This window comes from Papaver somniferum, chromosome 10 (assembly GCF_003573695.1).
Source record: "Papaver somniferum cultivar HN1 chromosome 10, ASM357369v1, whole genome shotgun sequence".
In the NCBI taxonomy this organism is placed as follows: Eukaryota; Viridiplantae; Streptophyta; class Magnoliopsida; order Ranunculales; family Papaveraceae; genus Papaver; species Papaver somniferum.
The window spans coordinates 76,179,463-76,201,155 of NC_039367.1; the positions used below are offsets into that span (position 1 = coordinate 76,179,463).

The 21,693-nt window shown below is 34.1% G+C and overlaps 1 protein-coding gene and 1 long non-coding RNA gene across 9 annotated transcripts; one reads left to right on the top strand and one right to left on the bottom strand.

Moving 5' to 3' along the window:
• Positions 1-2,424: 2,424 nt before the first annotated feature.
• On the bottom strand, positions 2,425-6,922 carry LOC113317508. Its single transcript, XR_003343600.1, has 2 exons — positions 6,803-6,922; positions 2,425-2,893 (listed from the first exon to the last, which is right to left on the bottom strand). It is a non-coding gene; the product is annotated as an uncharacterized LOC113317508 (long non-coding RNA).
• A 12,047-nt stretch (positions 6,923-18,969) lies between these two features.
• Positions 18,970-21,623, top strand: LOC113317032 (protein ecdysoneless homolog). 8 transcript variants are annotated; one of them, XR_003343194.1, is made up of 6 exons: positions 18,970-19,106; positions 19,605-19,685; positions 19,844-19,895; positions 20,318-20,435; positions 20,877-21,076; positions 21,183-21,623. XR_003343194.1 is itself a non-coding variant. In XM_026565183.1 (4 exons), the coding sequence occupies exons 3-4, from the start codon at positions 20,623-20,625 to the stop codon at positions 21,206-21,208; spliced, it is 480 nt and encodes a 159-aa protein (XP_026420968.1). In that variant the 5' UTR covers positions 18,970-19,106; positions 19,605-19,685; positions 20,318-20,622; the 3' UTR covers positions 21,209-21,623. The 8 variants fall into 8 exon arrangements, 2 of the variants coding, with proteins under 2 accessions (XP_026420968.1, XP_026420967.1); XR_003343192.1 differs by having other exon boundaries at positions 20,318-21,076; XR_003343191.1 differs by having other exon boundaries at positions 19,605-20,435.
• The last annotated feature ends 70 nt before the right edge of the window (positions 21,624-21,693 follow it).

The window sequence follows — 21,693 nt, forward strand, 5'->3', positions numbered from 1 at the left end:
TTGTCCCCACCGCCGATCCACCACCCACCATCACAACCACCATTAGTGCTTAATTTAGCTATCTTAGGACCCCTTTTCTCACCATACTACCACTACTTCTTCCACCACCACATTATCGCCACCACTCCACCAGTCTCACCAATACCCACCACCATTATCCCCACCACTGCCCACCATCATAACCACCATTAAATTTATTATGTATCAACAAAAATATATTCATTTGATTAATTAAAGAAACATTTATTATGAAATACCAATTGAACATTTATTATTAAATTTTAATTAAACGTGATCATTTATAGCGGTAGATTTATGTTTTGCAAGTATAACTTGTCAAAACTTTGTTTTGTATTCTGGAAATGTAATGAATTTTATTTTAATACTAAAAACCGTGATTTATTCGATCGGGTACTATAAATAGCTGGGATCCCATTTGGGTGATCCAGCGGTCATGATCATATTGTCTTATATGATTTAGTATCCTCATCAAAATATTTGTGTTTTGTCCTTACCAGTTGTGCTAAAAACAGCCAACTACATCTGTCACGGTAATATGTTTCCCATATTGTAAAGACACAAAACTATTATTGTCCACCACTATTCACTAACATCCACCACCGTACGTAAAAACCAGCCACACCCATTATTTTTCACCACCACTAATGTTACCACCTCCACCCTTCACAAATACCCGCACTGTTTCCACCAACCACTGCTTCTTTCACTACCACCATTAAAAATTATTAATATAATTTTTAACCGTGGTCACTGTAGTACAGTGGTAAGGTGATGATATCAGTTACCTGAGTTCGGAACTTGCCATTACCAAATTCTTTACCGATCAATATATATATATATATATATAGTTTTTAATAAACTTATTTATTAATAAAAATATGTATTTATTAGATTCATTAAATAAACATTTATCATGAAAAATTAATTAATCATTCATCATGAGCAATTAATAGGACACTAATTAATAAAATATCTATAATGGTTAGTTGAAGAAACCACGACCACAAATCGCGCCGCTCTTTATCTAGCCTAACTAACTTAGCCAAGCTTTGTTTTGTATTCTAGACTAAGTGATTATAATAATTTTTAAAAACAATTTTTTTCCCGTTTCATGAAAATAATGGATTTTTTTAATTATGATCAAAATAATCAACTGTTATAATGGTTACCAAACGCATACATAATCCATTATGAGCTATATAATGGACTATGGAATGACCCATGCCGTTACGGCACAGGCTATTTCGCATTGTCCTAAACTGAAATATTGATTATTCGGAAAATGGGTCATTTGTCCAAATATTTTTGAATCTCAGTTCAAATGGACGAGTAAAAAATAGTTCGGGAGAAATGGCCAAAAAAAAAATAGTAAAGATGAAACTGGTTTCATCCTAGCTTAAATTTAAAAAATAGCAAGAATGAAACTGGATACATCCTGTGTAAATTTAAAATAAGAAAAAATATTTGAAAATGGGCACGATGAAACTGGTTACATCCTGCCTATTTTTATATTTTTGTCCATTTAAACAGTATCAAAATCTAACCGTCCATTTCACCCAAAAATTATTGACTTTGGTCTTTTTAACCAATTTTGTGTTGATTATTTTCTAAGGGCGCTCTTTTTTAAATACCAATTAATTTATCGATTTGTTATCATTTCATTTTGGCATTTGAATTTCGTACTGACTTTTCCCATGTATTTAAAATTAATGTAATTATTGGTATGTGTCATCCAAATCCCCGATAGCAATCTGATTTCATTGGAGAACACGCATGACCACATTTCTGATATGCTTTCCCTTTTTTTCCTCCTTATTAAGTATATGCATTCAGTTTATCATGGTTATAATTCGTCAACTTAGTTTTAGCGGAATCGTTTCATGGGTGTGTTGCCAAGCAGTTGGTAATATGTTTAATCGCCTTTTAATTTTCCCGACGTGTATTCAGGATTTGACCATATTTATTGACTCCCAGTGTCTATCATAACAATATATACACTTCAGTATGTCTGCTTCTCTTTAAATTAAAGAGACAAACACCCACAAAATAAATGTTGATGATGATAGAATGAAAGGGATAAAACATACAAATCAACCAAAATACACACTTCAGTATTCGATTATGGAGAAAATATCTCTCGCTATTCCTACAATACATACACTTCAGCTACAAAGTAAACAAAAATAAAATTATGGTAAATTTACATTTCATTACTCTAGGTTTTTTATCAAGCTTTCCAACCAAAATTGCTATGGTATTAGTTGATGCATGGGTGGCTGTTTTCCGGCAGCATCAGAGATGGTATACAGACTTGTGACTACATTGGTGGAGATGTAGTAAAATTCCTCTCACTTACAGAAGATTTCCATGGGTTTTCTTCCTTTTACAGAGCAGCTGGTTGAAGGGTCTTATAGGTGGTGGCATGATTTTTTTTTTTTGCGGGTCTAGTAACCTTGGATGCCATTTTTCTTTCCTGTATTCAATATTCTTATAGAAATCGTTACACCAAAATCACAAAAGGTTACTGAATCAAAATTTAGCGGTGGCTGCTATGTTTGAAAGGGAGATACGTAAACAACATGAATAACCTACAAAAAATCACAAATGATAAAATGGAACACTTGCAAATGAGAAATACCCTACTCCTGCAATCATCCAGTTTGAGATGTGGTGTATTTCAGGGAAGGGAGGTTTAATGGTCCAGGCTTGTGAATTCATTTGTGCCCACGAAGTCTACTTCCCCACTTCGGGAAGATTCACATCTTAAAGGTCCATGGTGCTCCATCTACTCTACAGTGGATTTTTTTGAAAGGTCTGTAGATGGTGGCTTAGATCGCATTTAACTTTTTGAGGAGCCAGCTCTTTTTTTTTCCTGCAAATGCACAAAAATCACGGGTCAATTAATTTTATTAGCAAAGAAACGAAATATGGTACCGTTTAAGTGAACATTAACTTATATCTGAAGTAAGATTCCAGGACTAATCGAAACTGGTAGTGGGTGAACAAAGGTGCAGAAACTGTCAAAAATGTTAGTGTGTATTCCCCATCCTCGAATCAGTGCAAGTAAAATAAAATTCATCATGAATTATTTACAGTGAAAGATTAGATTCATCATGTATTCTTATCGGTTTTGTACCACTGTTTTCTAAATGACGAATGAAAAACATATTACACTCATCACCTAAAACCAACTTCTGTTAGAAATTTTATTCAACACTTAGAATGCATCCATGAGGTACTTTTTGATATAGTTAGTGCTATTAAAACAAAATACCTAACTTCCCATTCTGGTACACACATTTGAGTAGAGTTCCAATAAAGAACACTAAATTACCTCAATGACACTGCAAAAGGGTCTTCAAAATGCTTTACAAAGGTCAAATTAACGAATCTGCCTCAATTGTTTCTCCTTTTTTTGACATCCGCTATATTTTCTCCCATGCTTCCTGAAAAACGGAGGTCTAACAACCACACCCAATATTTCGTTCGGCAATCTGTATGGACTAACTCCAATATAAATCCAAGAGAATCAACTAGACAGTCAGACTCAATCAAAAAAATATATCCAAGAGTTAGTATTTGTGTCTCAATGTAATCAGCAAATCAAACAGATAGGAATCCGTGAGCCTGATTGTTATGAGAAAGAATTAGACGAAGAGTTTCGTGTCTTTAAGTCGACTCTAGTACGCAACTAGTATCACATAGGAGGTGTGGGGGTTAGGTTTTCCAGTTAACGATTCTCTACTTATTCTAACGTCCAAACGATTTTTTCAAAAATGATAGTGCAAAGTTTCGAACCTATGCCCTTCTGCATCACACGAGTAGTCTCTAACCAATGCTCCACCTCGATTTTTGTTGATGTTTATTGAGCTTTATTAGTATATATAGGAATCAAAGACCAAAACTAGGAAAAAATGTATTATCTCGGTAAAATATGAAAGGTAAAAGACTAATTATATATCAAAAATCAAACCTTAGGAATAATTTGTATGATTCAACAATATTTATAAGCATACATTTATGATTCAATAATCAACCATGAATCTTCGATTCACAATTTAACATACGATTCGATTTTCAAATTTCAAAAAAGGATTCACGATTCGATTCGCGATGATTCAAGCTAAGTTTTCTTAAAACCAAAGCAATATCTCTCCACCTTGAGATAGTCTTAGCTTGTTGCACACAAATGAAATATACCTTCATTTAGATATGGGTAACCGTACCTAAACGTGTATATTGAGTTTGCTCAACAATAGTGAAAGAGCGGGGGTATAACAACCACGCCCAATATTTCGCTTAGCAATCTGTATGGACAAACTCCAATATACTTTCTAGAGAATCAACTATACAGTCAGACTCAATCTAGATAAAAAGTATATCAAAGAGTTTATATCTCAATCTCTCAATTTGATATATACTCAAGCAAATAGAAATCTGCGAGCCTTTATCAAATACTAGAGAGATAACTTGGATGGTACCAAAGACCAATATCCAAGTGTCAATCAATTTAAATCAACAACCAAAAGGTCGGATATTCTAATTGGTTGAACAACGCACAACCTATGATATTTCAATTATATAACAAAATATAATGCGGAAAAGAAATAACACAAACACCAGAATTTTGTTAACGAGGAAACCGCAAATGCAGAAAAACCCCGGGACCTAGTCCAGATTGAACACACACTGTATTAAGCCGCTACAGACACTAGCCTACTCCAAATTAACTTCGGTCTTGACTGTAGTTGAACCCCAATCAATCTCACACTGATCCAAGGTACAGTTATGCTCTTATGTTTCTGATCCCAGCAGGATACTACGTACTTGATTCCCTTAGCTGATCTCACCCACAACTAAGAGTTGCTACGACCCAAAGTCGAAGACTTTAATAAACAAATCTGTATTACACAGAAAAGTCTACGGTAATAGATAAATCCGTCTCCCACGAATATACCTACGAGTTTTGTTCCGTCTTTTGATAAATCAAGGTGAACATGAACCAATTGATAAACCGGACTTATATTCCCGAAGAATAGCCTAGTATTATCAATCACCTCACAATAATCTTAATCAATGCAGCGAAAAAAGATATTATGGAATCACAAACAATGAGACGAAGTGTAACACCCCGAGTTCCGGACCAGGATCAAACCCGTATGGAGATCCGAACTCAAAGCGTTACGGGTCGGAAAAAGACTTATGCATATATTTCTCTATTTAAACATTGATATCTTTAATTGAAACCTTATGAAACAATAATTCACTATTTAAATATCTTAAGTTATATTCTCAACAAATATTGATATCAAATTACATGTCAAGCAATTACAAATAAACAATTCAATCACTAAGCTACTCATTCCTTACTTTCGCTGCGCCACTCTGATAAATATGCAAGGATGTCAATTGGGGTGAGATGACAACTCAATAAAATGCATTCCCAACTCTCCAAAGATGTGCAAACATAATCATTTTATCAAGCAAATACATATACCAAGAAATACATCACGACTTCGGCGAATCAATGTTATGTTCGACAATCACATTACCAATAATATTTCTAATAAATTATCTTGTTTATATTCCAATCATTAATTCACAACGCCAATAATATTTCAAACAAATAATCTAATTTACGATTCATTACATCGTTGATAATAACACAATTCATCCATTTGAATTTCACACCTGAGTTCATAACACCAATTATGTTTTCAACAAGTCATTTAATCTAGATTTCAACACATGATTCACAAATTAAATTTTCATCACAACAAGTAACCATAAGTTCACGGTACGAAAACCTTGGTTCGTACACCACCTATCGTTTATCGGCACCGACAACCTCCATCGATGGTCAGGAACAAAAGTTCCTATGGGGATCATACCCATCTTATCTCGGGGATCATTACCCGTTTCATTCATCGTACGAAAACCTTGGTTCTTAAACCACCTATCGTTTACCGGCACGGACAGCCGCCATCGATGGTCGGGAAACACAAGTTTCCATGTGGATCGTTACCCATTTAACTCTCGGGGATCATTACCCACCGTTAGCATGGAATCATATTCCATCTAACGGAAAAACCTGAACTCATTTCCCTTTTAAAATCATTTTACAAACAATACAAGCAACCATGCCATAAGAACATAATTTTCTTTCAAGCATTTATACAAACAAGATAACTTCATCCATTTGATATTGTATGTTTCATGGTAATAAATTTATCCGATCATCTTCAAACTTTACAGAAACATACATGAATAAATCATATACAACATATCAAAATTTCACACTAAACCAACGGTTCAAACAAAAGATAATGAATTTATAATGACAACCTAAAAACTTGGCAGATTACATGTCATTACCAAACAATTCATGATAAATTCATATCAACTTGAAATTGAGCAAATCAAAATCACAATGGAAGATATCATATATTTCTACAACTTTTGTTAATAGTCTAATTCATTCTAAAATCATTAAAGATACCTTAATCAATCAAAAACGTGATAAAGAGAATCTGTCCAGAATTTTCAGAAATCAACACCCACATTAATTCAAACATTCAACGGTGAATTTACGGTGGATTATTCTCAAATGTTTACCAATGATACCCAACCATGTTATATAACAATATTAAAATGCTGATCATCAATCAGATTCATGAAATTATACTGGTAAATTCAAAACCCTAATGATATAAGATTAAACAAATTTAATATCAACGTATACCAAAGAAAAACACAAAGAGAAAAAAGTTAAAAATTCTACCTTTTATTAGCTACAATATTCTTTAGATTGCTTCTCTAAAAATCTCTAGCTCCATATCTTTCTTCTTCTCCTTAACCTTATGTTTTTTAACTTGTGAAAATTCTTTCCCTAAGCTTTTTGTTATAAAAACCTTAATAATACTAATATTCATAATGAAAACTAATATTTATATTTTTTTATTTCTTTTAATTTTCTTTTCATTTTCTATTCATTTTATTTTACTTTTATTTACTAATAAAAAACTATAATTAGGTGACTATTTGCACCCAACATTTTTCTAAGTGACATGAGAAGGATTTCAAAATATATAAACTAATGCAACCCATATAGTTTAAGGAAAAATAAAGTACTCATCAACAAATCAAACAACATGATTAGCTAATTTGGGTATAACCCGACCTTAAATGGTAATTAAAAATACCGTACCCACAAATGAAATGCATGTTTCTAGGCTTGTGTAACCGTACCCAAACTTGTACATTTGCTGGTTCAACAATAGTTAACCAAATGGTTAGCCATATGATCACTTTCATATCAACCATATTTTTCTTCATAGGTCAAATGACTCAAATGAACTAGTTAGAGAGTTGTTCAATTGCTTAGATCTTATGTAACTACACAAGACACAATCGAAGCAAAAACGGTTTGATTCACTCGAATCGGTTCATGAAGTGTATAGCCACGGTTTCCAAAAGCATTCCTTAGTTTATATAAACATGAGTTCAAGAACAACCGATTTTATATATAACCTACTCAAGTTCGCGGACTGGGTTCGCGGACTTAAGTTCACGGGAGGAGTTCACAAACTCCAGCAGAAATTCTCGGGTCGAGAACTTCTGCCAGTTCGCGCACTTGGCTCACGCCGCATTCCGTTTCTCTTGATCAACAAAGTTCGCAAACTTTGGTTCAAGGAATAAAGACTTATACATATATGTGTTTCCACAAAAATGCTTATATCCTACCAATGGTTATGTAATCTAAACTCTCATTTCAATCATTGAAACACTCTCAGAGAACGTTATATAGTCGTTATTCACGGACCATTTTTCGTCAGAGCAATTTTCAAAGTGATTGAAACATAACATGACATTCGTCACTAGGTAAAGATGAATTTGGCTAAAGCGAAAGCTTACCAACACATATTTTGAGAAATAGATAAGCGAGTTAAACTCAGCTCGAAATAACAAATGTGTATAATCTAAGTCTATATAGCAAAACGACTTTTGTCTCAAGATAGGAGATAAATAGACTTTTGAGTGATAAGATAAGTTCAAGTCTCCACATACCTTTTAGTCGATGAAGATCCACCGGTTCCTTGAGTAGTCCTTCGTCTTGTATGATGATTTCCATGGAGTTCTTGAGCTCAACTACACTTTCTATCCTAGTCCGAGACCTTAGCTATAGTAGACTAGAAATCAAGACTTATATTTTTGATCACTAACATTGACAAACATGCTTGAGATAGAAACGGATGCGATTTCGACCGAGCAATGCTCTAACAATCTCCCCCTTTGTCAATTTTAGTGATAAAAATATCAATACATATGGAATACAAAAAATAAATAAATTAACTTTTGTAGCTCCTATTCCATACGCCTAATCTTCAACATTACTTGAAATCTTCGTCACTTCCAAGTACTCCAATGATCCCAAAGGTTATAAGTTCAGCATCATCGTTGTTGAAAATCCATAGCTATAACAACGAGAAAACAGAGTTCTCAATCATTGTTATACAGTGTCATAGTATCATTACACAGCGTCAAAGTTCAATTGTATCACAACTTCAACAACAATACTATGGTGATATGTATCAACCCCCCTTAGTAAATACTCCATATTGATCCGAAAATAAATATGGAGTATTTGGAAACCAATCCCCCTTACATAATGATCCGAAAATCATATGTATTTGTAGTGTGAACGACATATTAATTCTCCCCCTTTTTGTCGATAAAATTGGCAAAGGTACAAGAACGAGATCCTAATGAAATTTCTGAAAGAGACATTTCTTGACCAAAAGAAAGCATAAATATATCATCTTATTTAGATGCAATCATAAAGCCGAAGCTAAATGCATTCATCAAGGAGTTTGAAAAGATATAAGATAACCCCTATAATATTCCACAACCGCACTCCCCACAAAGATTTGGCAATTAAGCGCAAGTTCAAAAAAGAACTCTCCCTCATAAAATGTCATTCCCGATGGAACAACAAGAGCGACCTTAAATTCGAAAGAAAAGAAGGATTTTATTGGACATAACAAATCACATACAAGTATGAATTTGAATCCAAAAATATTCAATTAAACTAACCACAAGAGAACCCATGATTAATTTAATCGACAAATGCTCAACATAAGTGAACTTATGGAGACTTAAAAACATACAATTAGATTAATCACAAGAGAACCCATATATCAATCTAATCGAAATACACAACCAAACTAATCACAAAAGTAATCAATTTAATTGGTCATGCTCGACATAAGAAAACTTACGGAGCAACAACTAAATAACCAAACAAGATGATTAATTTAGTTGAATATGCTCGACATAAAGTACCTCACGGGACAACAACATAGATAATCATAAAAATAATCAACTTGGTCGTTCAATGCTCAACATAAGACACTTTACGGAGCCTCACAGTAATACATAAAATATGGATCAGGGAAGGTTAATACTGCGGAATACACAAGGATTCATTCTATTTTCCATCACTATTCGCATAACGACATTCAATAGATATAATCCTTACAAACAAAAGATCTTAACCTATCTTCCATCAATAATTGACATAATAGGCTTAACTTTTGTATTTGTCAAAAGTCTATTCATTATTTTATCAATACATGCATATCGACATATGAAAGACTTTACTTTTGACAAGGTATGGGAGAATCATAGTTCACGGACGTAAACACACATATCCCATAACAAATTTGCAATATATAAAACCATAAAGATTAAAACCTGCAAAAATCATCTTCCAAACAAGTTTAGAATTTAAACCAATAAATCTAAAAACATGAAGTTGAAAACATTGGACATAGCTATGTGTAAACACAATAATGGCTATTCCAAACTCTAGTTATTCTTCTAATAAAAACAAGAAAAAAAGGAAGATTTACTAGGAAAACATAAAGAAGAAATCATCAAGCTAAGGAACAAAAGCAGACTCTAGTGCCATGGCTGAACACGAACTAAGGTCAAATAGACGGTTCAGGATCCTCACGAGTCTTGGCGTATTTGAGCTTGTGATTAGCAGCATCCATTGCATCTTCAGAGAAGAGATTATCTTTATGAAGATCATTGATGTGAGATTTTATGATACCAAGGTCAGTTGAAACCTTTTTCAACTCAGTTTTCAACACATCAAGACTTTTCAGAGTATCAACAAGCTGCAGTTTTGCTTCCTCAAAATACTTAAGAAAGTCATGGACCACTTCAGCAGAAATCATATCATCCTTCCCAACATTCTCATGAGTATATGCATAGTAACACGAGGTATTGGGATGATTTTCATCTACAAGGGTTATTTTCTTCCTCCCTTCGGATTCAAAACCAATACCTTTATCAAGAAAGCCTTTAGAAAAACCACACGATTGTGAAGAGGACGACATTCTTGATAAACCAAGATAACCTAGAGTACGCAAACGTGACTCAGAGGTTTGGTATTTATATGGTTTCTTAGGGAAGAAGATCTTTAAGGTTTTCAAACCGTTGACTCGTGATGGTAACCCGTGTACACATACGAATACAACATGGCCCATAAGAAATAAAACAACAAAAGAACTTTTGCTACATGAGAATTCATAAATGGCTCAATAAATTCCTTACCATAGGAGTAATTTAGAGCACAAGTGTAGCAGTCCACAATGTTGCAAAATAATTTCATAAAGAGAGAAACGATACTAGACAACACAAATACTTCTTAGGCAATATTGTCTGCAAACACTAGTTTAGCTATAAACGATAAGAGGATAGCTCAACTAAGCACATCTTGCTACAAACACTAGTATACCTGATTTTTACACATCTTGCTCAACAATATTTTTATGAGCAAGTTCTTAACCCTTGTGATTAATTAGCACAAGTATGAGCTCTGAGCTCATTAAAAGAACTGTGTTTATGATCGAGTCTCTTTTTCATTCTGAATATAGAAGGAGATCCCTTTTTATGTGAGAAATTATCATAAAACTTACTGTTATCAAAATACGAGACATAGTTAGAGTTCTTACCAGAAGAATTTTGACTTGCGGAGGATGACAACCTGTCGATAATTTCTTTATATCCTTCAATTATCTCTATCAGGTTATTTCTCGTATCATCAATTTTTCTTCTTTCTTCTGGAATTTCGTTCACATTAAGGGAAATGTTATTTCCAGAGGAAACGACTTGATCTTTCCTTGGACGATTCTTGTTAAGACTCCTATTCTGCTTTAGAGCATTTGAGGAACTCATTGAACTGACCTTCCTGGTAATATACACAGGGTAAGTACGAAAACCAACAGGTTTAGACATATGAATGTCAGTTACACCTTTGAGAATTAAGTCTAAGGTGTGTTGAAGTTGAACCAAGGAGGTTTTATTCAACCTAGAGTTTCTCTTTTGTTTAACAGAGCCTTTTGCATCGCAAAAGAGGCATACTTTCTGATCACAAGAGTGATTAGACAAGGTCGTCTTAACATCCTCGTTAGGAGATTTCTTCCTTCCATGTGATGTGGAACATCCTTGATCAATGGGAAATTCAGACACATTCTTTTTAACAGGAAGGGATTCCAATTTTACTTCTGGAGCTGGAATGTTTTCAGACGTAGCAGAAGTGCTTGGTATATTAGACTGCTTAGAGCATCCTTGAATAGAGAGTTTACTCAAGATATGTTCAATTTCCAAAGCATCCTTTTTGAGGCTAGCCTCAAGAGTCATACGTGAAGAATGATCTTCAGTATTTTCTTTGAATTTGCAGTCTCTTATTACACCAAGCAGAATATCGACATGGTGTTTTAACCGATTAAATCTATCAGCTTGGATTCTAGCCAGATTTAGAATCAAGACACTCTCTTCAGCTGTTTCCCGTTCATTTAGAGAGATAGACTCTTTTGAAGGGTAATCGGAAATACTCATGTCTGAGCCTGTCTGTCTTGTTGGAACACATGGTTCGTCTATATTTGAGATTGAAGAATCCTTCTCTTTAATATAATTAGACAAGACAGAGCCTTTATTTCGGGTGACGTGTTTATCAAAGATACTATCATCCATCCTCAGATCGCTGCAAACAAAGACTTGTAAGGTCTTGAACGTGTTTGCCTGCTCTGATACCAATTGAAAAAGCGGGGGTATAACAACCACACCAAATATTTCTCTTAGCAATCTGTATGGACAAACTCCAATATACTTTCTAGAGAATCAACTAGACAGTCAGACTCAATCTAGATAAAAAGTATATCAAAGTATCTCAATCTCTCAATTTGATATATACTCAAGCAAATAGAAATCTGCGAGTCTTTATCAAATACTAGAGAGATAACTTGGATGGTACCAAAGACCAATATTCAAGTGTCAATCAATTTAAATCAACAACCAAAAGGTCGGATATTCTAATTGATTGAACAACGCACAACCTGTGATATTTAAATTATATAACAAAATATAATGCGGAAAAGAAATAACACAAACACCAGAATTTTGTTAACGAGGAAACCGCAAATGCAGAAAAACCTCGGGACCTAGTCCAAATTGAACACACACTGTATTAAGCCGCTACAGACACTAGCCTACTCCAAATTAACTTCGGTCTTGACTGTAATTGAACCCTAATCAATCTCACACTGATCCAAGGTACAGTTATGCTTCTACGTCTCTGATCCCAACAGGATACTACGTACTTGATTCCCTTAGCTGATCTCACCCACAACTAAGAGTTGCTACGACCCAAAGTCGAAGACTTTAATAAACAAATATGTATCACACAGAAAATTGCACGGTAATAGATAAATCCGTCTCCCACGAATATATCTACGAGTTTTGTTACGTCTTTTGATAAATCAAGGTGAACAGGAACCAATTGATAAACCGAACTTATATTCCCGAAGAACAACCTAATATTATCAATCACCTCACAATAATATTAATCGACGCAACGAAAAAAGATATTGTGGATTCACAAACGATGAGACGAAGTATTTGTGATTTTTTTTATATCTTGCCTATCGGAGATATCAATCTCAAGCCAATTATTACAATTGTACTCGTACGATAGAAACAGCAAGATCAGATCACACAACTACGAGAAAATAGTATCGGTCTGGCTTCACAATCCCAATGAAGTCTTTAAGTCGTTAAACTGGTTTAGAAGAAGAAACCAAAGGTTAAAGGAGAATCGACTCTAGCTTAGCACAACTAGTATCACACAGAAGGTGTGGGGATTAGGATTCCCGGTTGCTAGAGTTCTCCCTTATATAGTCTTTCAAATCAGGGTTTGCAATCAATGTTAGCTTGGTAACAAAGCATTCAATATTCATCGTTAGATGAAAACCTGATTTAGATTCAAGCTAATATCTTTCAACCATTAGATCGAAAACTAGCTTGTTACACACAAATGAAATGCACGTTTCTAGGCTTGTGTAACCGTACCCAAACTTGTACATTTGTTGGTTCAACAATAGTTAACCAAATGGTTATCCATATGATCACTTTCATATCAACCATATTCTTATTCACCCTAACTAGTTCAAATGACTCAAATAAACTAGTTAGAGAGTTGTTCAATTGATTAGATCTTATGTAACTACACAAGACACAATCGAAGAAAAAACGGTTTGATTTACTCGAATCGGTTCATGAACTTTATACCCACGATTTGCAAAATCATTCCTTAGTATATATAAACATGAGTTAAAGAATAACCGATTTTAGATATAACCTACTTAAGTTCGCGGACTGGGTTCGCGGACTTAATCTCACGGAAGGAGTTCACAAACTCCAGTAGAAATTCTCGGGTCAAGAACTTCCGCCAGTTCGCGGACTTGGCTCACGCCACATTCCGTTTCTCTTGATCAAAAAAGTTCGCAAACTTTGGTTCAAGGAATAAGGACTTATAAATATATGTGTTTCCACAACAATGCTTATATCCTACCTATGGTTATGTAATCTAAACTCTCATTTCAATCATTGAAACATTCTCAGAGAACGTTATATAGTCGTTATTCACAGACCATTTTTCGTCAGAGCAATTTTCAAAGTGATTGAAACATAATATGACATTCGTCACTAGGTAAAGATGAATTTGGCTAAAGCGAAAGCTTACCAACACATATTTCGAGAAATAGATAGGCGAGTTAAACTCGGCTCGAAATAGCAAATATGTATAATCTAAGTCTATATAGCAAAACGACTTTTGTCTCAAGATAGGAGATAAATATACTTTTGAGTGATAGATAAGTTCAAGTCTCTACATACCTTTTAGTCGATGAAGATCCACCGGTTCCTTGAGTAGTCCTTCGTCTTGTATGATGATTTCCATGGAGTTCTTGAGCTCAACTACACTTTTTATCCTAGATTCCTAGTACGAGACCTTAGATATAGTAGACTAGAAATCAATACTTATAGTTTTGATCACTAACATTGACAAACATGCTTGAGATAGCAACGCATGCGAGTTCGACCGAGCAATGCTCTAACAAATAGTTAACCGAAGTTATCCATATGAACACTTTTGTATTAACCACATTCATCTAACACTTATAGATCAAATGATAATCAAATGAATCTAATTGTGTTACTGATAGAGTTGTTCAATTGTTTATATTCTCATAGAAGTATACAAGACACAATTGAAACAAAATCGGATTGATTCAAGAGAATCAGTTCATGAACATTTTAGCTACGGTTTGAAAAGATTGCATTCCTTAATTTATAAATGTATTTTTTCATGAGTATGAAATCACACTTAACCGATTTTAGAACTTAAACCAACTTAGTTTGCAAAAGGGTACGCAAACTTAAGTTTCGTACTTTAGTCACGTCCGACAGTTGGCAAACAGGTATGCATACTGTCATACCGGACCTAACTTAGGTTAAACCGTTCGCATACTGGTACGCAAACTTGGTTCCCGGACTTTGACAGTTAAAACAGTTCGCATACTGGTATAGAAACTTGGTTCCCGGACCTGAATCATACTACAACAGTTTGCATATTGGTATGCATACTGTGCTATATCCAGACAATGGTTGTTTGTTCTAAACTCCCATTTCAATCATTGAAACATCCTTATAAGACGACAAGAGCTTTCTCACACAAACTATTAGCTTATAAGTAATTTTCAAGTGATCGAATGATCAATAAGAAACATTTCGATTCTACATCAAATGAATGTCTCACACAAATCATGTAAGATGTTTCAAAGCAATTTTCACATGATCATCTTTTGACTCATTATTTAGTTTCCAACAAATAAATTGTTTCCAACTAAACTCGTCAAGAATAATGATGAACATAGTTAAAGCAAAAAGCTTTCCAACACATATTTCGAGAAAGATATAAGCGAGTTAAACTCAGCTCGAAATATCATATGTGTATAATGTAAAAGTCTATATATCTATACGACTTAGTCTCATTGGAGATATAATAGAATAGACTTCTGAGTGATAGATAAGTTTTAGTCTCCACATACCTTTTGTTGATGAAGTTCCTCCAAGCTCTCTTCAGTAGATCTTCGTCTTCAAATCGATGAACGACGTGAAGTCTAAAGCTCAACTACACATTCTATCCTAATCCGAGACATAGCTATAAGTAGACTAGAAATGAAGACTTATAGTTTTGGTCACCTAAACTTGACAAACAAGCTTGAGATAGCAACGCTTGCAAGTTCGACCGATCAGTGCTCTAACACTCCCGACTGCTCTGCACATTAGAAAAGCATTATGAAAATACAATTACTTCATATATAAAATTAAGGCAACTGGGAATTCTAACATTAGCAGTAGAAATTTAGATCTCTCTTATTCATTGCCAAAAGGATACAAATGACAAAATAAAGAAAATATTATAGATTATATAGTATAGGACTTGATGAACAAAATTATTACCTTGTACCATGTCCTCTTCATCCTGCATAATAGGACAAAATTACACTTTAGCACCAGGATTTTGAAAATAAACAATTTCCACTAAACTAAGAACTATAATATGATCTACAAAATTACAATTCCTTTTTATTGTGTCAAATTTTACAACTTTATAAGGGCCAGATGAACACAAAGAATTACAGTATTCAAGGATCGTTGTAACAAACACGAAACTACAATAAAAAAATTTATATTAAATTTAATTCGAGAGCTTATAAATCCTACCGTAAAATAAACTCAAACCGAAACATATATGGAAAAGAATCAACTGGACAAAAAAGCTAATTGACATATACATTCGCAGTAAATTGACTACTCTCTTGCACCCCGACAATGATTTATTTTAGAGGTAACACATATTGTCTTCGTCCTTCTTCTTTTTTTTATTTTAATTTGCTTAGAATTTGAACACCCTTGATTTTTATCAATACAATTGAATAACAATGACATATGATTATTGTTCTAGGATTTATTTTCATTCAAATTTGTTATCACAGAGTTGAGGCGCAAGATAAGAAGAAGAAGATGAACCTTTTTATTGATTTTTCAACCATCACCAAGGAAACCCATTTCTTTAAAGCTTTAAAACTCTTTACCCGTACCATCCAGTCCCTTGATGAAAGTGTTATTGCAAAAATCGATTAGATCCTACAATTATTCCAAGAACAAACAAACATCAGGCCGCAAGAAAAAACACTAAAGATATGATATTTTCTGGAACACCTTGCGGCAATAATAGAGTTGGGTTACGAACTTTCTTTCAACTTAAATTTTTGGATTCATGAGTTAGTCTTGGCAGTAGCAGAGCTAAAATTTTGGTCTCTCTGTGGAATCAATTGTTTACATCAACAGTGTATTTGAGCTCCTCTTAGGGGTATTTTAACACAAATCTTAAAACATAATCGACTAAATATAGTGAAACAAACTAAATGGAAACAGTTTATATGAATAACTCCTTGTCAACGAAAACCATATCCATACTGGTAACTTCGTTGGTGGACATAAAATCCAATTTTTCCCATTTCCTAATCATTCAAACTGTGACGGCTTTTGACTTTCCTTATTCTAGTCATCGCAAGCACTTGAAATTGTCATGTGTGGCCGAGAAGCCTACCTTTGGTGGGTTGAATTTTACCTGCGATGCTATTTTGATGTGGATTCACAAATATACGCCAACAAAAACACATTCAATACTTACACAATCACAATACAAAAGTAACATTAGGTAAAGCAAATCCAGTTTAAAACAAACATCCAAAGTGAGAAGTTGGATTTTGGTTGAAATCAATTAGGAATCCTAGCCACATAAATTTCGTTAGAAACAAACATAATTGCTAACGAAAGCAACCTGAAATAATCAACATGAGGTGAGCAAAAATATAACTTTATCATGTTCAGAACATCATTTCTGTAACTTCTGTTGCATAGCTAATGTACGGTATTTTTTTAACCAAATCAAGAAACTAGAAACACAACAAAGGGGGAAAAACTTCCATCAAACCCAATTAATCAAAAACTATTAGATTAAGCCAACAAAAATTTAAGGATTAATGGTAATTATCTATATGAAGCAAACACTATCATCTTAAGCTAATAAAAAAAATTATTAATAAGAAAAAAAATAGGGTTGAATGATAAATTAAAACTCCCACATCAACAAAACTCGAATCATGCAAAGCAGAAATTCTCAAATTCTTTTGGGGGAAAGACTAAATATGCAGAGGGGAAGAACTTACGTGTTGCGGGGGTTGAATTGATACTCCATCCGAAGTCCGAACAGGATCAGACAATTTGTAGAGGAAAATCAATTGAAAGCTGACGTTTTTTTAAGGGTTTAATTTCCAATCGGTAAGATGAATATGAGAAGGCCATGGAGTATAAATTTTTTCCCTAACTGTTAGAAGAGAAATCTTGAAATTGAAGAACTGGATTTCACCGTTATAAATTGGAAGAGTAAGGGTGGTAAAAAAAAAGGAAAAAAGACGTGCATGAAGAGTGATGTATTTATGACGCTAACGTGGAACAGGAAGGTGGATGACAGTTTGATCAAATGTAGAAACCTACATTGGGAGGGGAAGAAAGATCATGACCGCTAGTCAGGAAAAACGAATGTAGTCTAGCCATTGGGTGAAACAAAAAACCCTCATGTCTTGTAAGCATAGATTATGGGCTGATAATCCATTATAATAATGGTTACCAAACAGTCCCATGTACTATGTAATTACACATAAGGTAAACAACGTGCAGTGGTAAATTACATTTTGTGTAAAAGATGTTGTTGATTAAAATATTATTTAATGAAGAGTTTGATTATTTTCCAATGAAGAGTTTGTGTAGATGAAAGGTGCATCGCACTTGTATCTAGACTAGTTCCTAATAAAAAAAATAGATGTCTTATTCTTATTGGTGCGGACGGAGGGAGACAGAGAAAATTTGGGGACAAAACAGTTGCGGAACCAAATATTACCAAAAAAGGGTTAAAAAAAGTTACATAAATATATAGATTTTAATGGACTAAATATAAAAAATTAGGTGGCCTAAATAAATATAAGAGGTATTTAATAGTTTTTGGTGATTTTGAGAGGGCGATAATCAAGGTTAATCAACCGTTGGCTCCGCCCCTGAGACAGAGCACCTGGAGTGTGGCCCGTTAATTACCGTGGTGTATGGATATTTTCCAAACAAATTGTCTTTTTATATGCCCATCTGTCAGCACATGGTGTAGTCCATGAGTTTCTAAACTTACTGTGATTTATTATTTATCTAGACATTTGTTTAATCTCAATAATAACTTGTATCTATAAAAGTAACTTTTTATATTTTTTCTAATACTAATAAAAGAGAGTGAACCTCACTAATATTAGCTATTCCGCGGAAAGGTACGGATATAGGTTAACTCTTTGAAAAGCAAACAACCATGTGCGTTCCAGACTCAGTCTAACCCAATGAGTTCATTATTTCCGTTTCGGACCAAAATACCCTCTTAGTCGAGTCAGGTACATATATCCAAGAGCTGCACCAGCAGCACCAACTCTCTGAAATTTCAAGAAAAATTTCTCAATTATCTATTCAAGTTTGGGATACTGATGGAGATTTTCTTCTAATTGAAGCGGCGTTTCATCTGCCTAATTAGTTAAACCTTGAAACAAGCAAGAATCGAGATTTTATCAGAAGAGGTGAGCTAAATATTCTACCTAAACAGGCTTTTCCTTCAAACCCCAAATTAATTGATTCTTTACACTATAGGAGGATTACATGATGATAAACAGGCAGTGACGGAAGTGGAATCATCAGTATTTGTATTCCTTTATTCTAGTTTGGAGCTTCAAGAATCCCTTGCAGTGCTCAATCTCGGAAATATACTATCTTTAGGAATTTTAGTAGGTTATGTGTTTGATAAATTACGTAGGAATTTTAGTAGGTTATGTGTTTGGAAAATTACGTCAATGAATCCAAAGTTAATTCACTTAACTTTCATTAACATCGGTAGGTTAAGTGTTTGATGAATTGTACTAACGAAAAAAAGTTTCTTTTTTCAACTTTCATTAGTCTTAGTAGGTTGAGTGTTTGATGGATTTGTATTCCTGAACCCAAAGCTGTAGTTCTCAACTTCAGTTTAGTAGTTTTAAGTGGTTAACTGTGTGTTGAATTTCCTATTTGTTTTGATGGTATAGTTGCAGGGAACATCAGCCGGCTCTATTGTTTACATGGTAACTAATGTTGTGCTATTTTTACGCTGGATTGGTCAGCACAAGGTTCTCATTGCCTTCTTCTTTTATTTTGTATGTTTTGCTCTTGTAATTCTTATCTATGTTCTAAGTTTTTTCTATGTATCCATCTAGAATCAATGATGTGTTTTATTACATTAATATATACTTACAGTTCATTGTTTTTTTGTTTTATGTATTTTCAGTTATCCACTAGCAGTGAATTAAGAAGACAGTATCTATAAACTGTCTCATTAGGTACTTGTCAAGCTAAACATGAGAAGCATCTGTTCAAGGGGGACCTTTTAGTCCATAGCAACAGTTACATTTTTTTGCGGGGAAAGTTGCACCATTGTATTCTTTTTCCTTTCTGTTAATGAAAAACATAGCTAAAAAGTTTCCCTATTTTTACAACAATCTTAATAGATAGTTATCTTTACTTTGAGTACTACAATGATGATAAACTTTTGTATTTCAATCAAATTTTAGCAGCTTCTCATATAGATATAGCATAAAACCTTGTAGTCTTCAGTTCTTTCCTCCATCGTAGGCTGTTCTGTGAATGGCACTTGATGGTCTTTGTGCATTTTTTCTCTCCCATTAGGGACTTTAATTTATAGCCCTTTTGGGTTCCTCTACTTTGCTAACCAAGTATTTTATTTGGTATATTTGTTGATCAGGTCCATTTTCTCGCACACTACGGCAGCCGGTCGTGTACTCCTTTATTTTTCGTTTATTATACGTCTTTTGTTGAGGTTAGAATCGGGAAAATGAAACGCTCAAGCTTTTTAGTAGCAGGTATTCTACTCTCCCTTGTCACTACCATATTCTTTTTTTAGTTTCATGGTTCATCTGTTGGAAGAAAAGAAAAAATTTGGCCACCCCAAACATATATTCCTGGATCTGTCGGGTTAGGGAACTAGAACCGATTCAATTAGCGATAAGGAATAGAATTTTAGAGTATCCTAATAGAGCTAGGTTGAATATGCTTCGAGTTAGGGTTCCTGTTTCTATAGCCAAGGTTTTGAAATATGAACCATGTTTGATTTCACTAGCAGTAGAGAGTTTCTATGATAGAGATGTTGATTCAATGAAACATGCTGCTAAAATAAAGAAATTTGTAAGTGCCGGAACTAGTGAAGAGATTTTTAGGGGTTTTATTAGAATGTCAAGGGCAATGTATGCACAATTAGTTCAGCAAACTTTTCAAGCCCCCAAATGTTATCCATTGTCGTCCAGGAACGATAGTTCTGTTTATGTTGAAGCTGAGCTGGGTATGAAAATAGTGTGCGGGCATGAAATGATGTATCAACAAAGACGCCATGAAAATTTGGATGGTAACGGAACTAGTACTTGGGAAGCTTTCAAAGAGAGCTTAGAGATTAATGGGTATTTTAAACAACTACTTCCTGGATCAATTATTGCTTTTCCCGGGCAAGGTATTGTTGTTTTCATATAAACAATTTCCACTTTGCATATTCTTTCAATTCTTTTTGTGCTGTAAATTGTGTTCAATTGCTAGTAATTTCCATGCTCATCATGCAGGGTGTTTGAATGTCTTTTTTCAATGAAATGATGAGTGCTCCAGTTAGATGTATTGCCGAAATCTTTGCTTTGCCCCACTCCTCTGAAGAATTTAAGGGTCTTGAGCTTCCTCCTTCAGGTAATGATGCTTGGCTTTACTTTAGTGAAGATGAGTTAAAATTGGCCATGGTAGAGAGATAGAGTTGGAACTCAACGAATTAAAGCAAAAGAATAGTCAAAAGGCAAATAGAAAGAAGGATGCGGATCATTCTGCTGAAAGTGCCGCAAATGATTCTGATCTTGGTGATATCGTGAATTCATTGACAAGGATATTGGCGTGTCCTTTAGCTTTAGGCGTTAAGCCTAATTATTAGTAGTTTTTAGACTGGTTGGAGCAACTTTCAGCTGAAGGGGTGAAATTGTTTGTCTACTGTAAATTGTTTTTCTACTGTAAACATAGTAATCGATGTAAACGTTTACATGTAATATATATATAAATTTATTTTGCTACTGCGTTGTGTTTCAAATTTGC

Bases quoted from the DNA above. Each gene is read 5' to 3' on its own strand.
- LOC113317032 (XM_026565182.1), top strand. From the start codon at position 20,623: ATGCTTCGAGTTAGGGTTCCTGTTTCTATAGCCAAGGTTTTGAAATAT. The intron at 21,077-21,182 runs GTATTGTTGTTT...CTCATCATGCAG, and splicing joins TATTGCTTTTCCCGGGCAAG to GGTGTTTGAATGTCTTTTTT.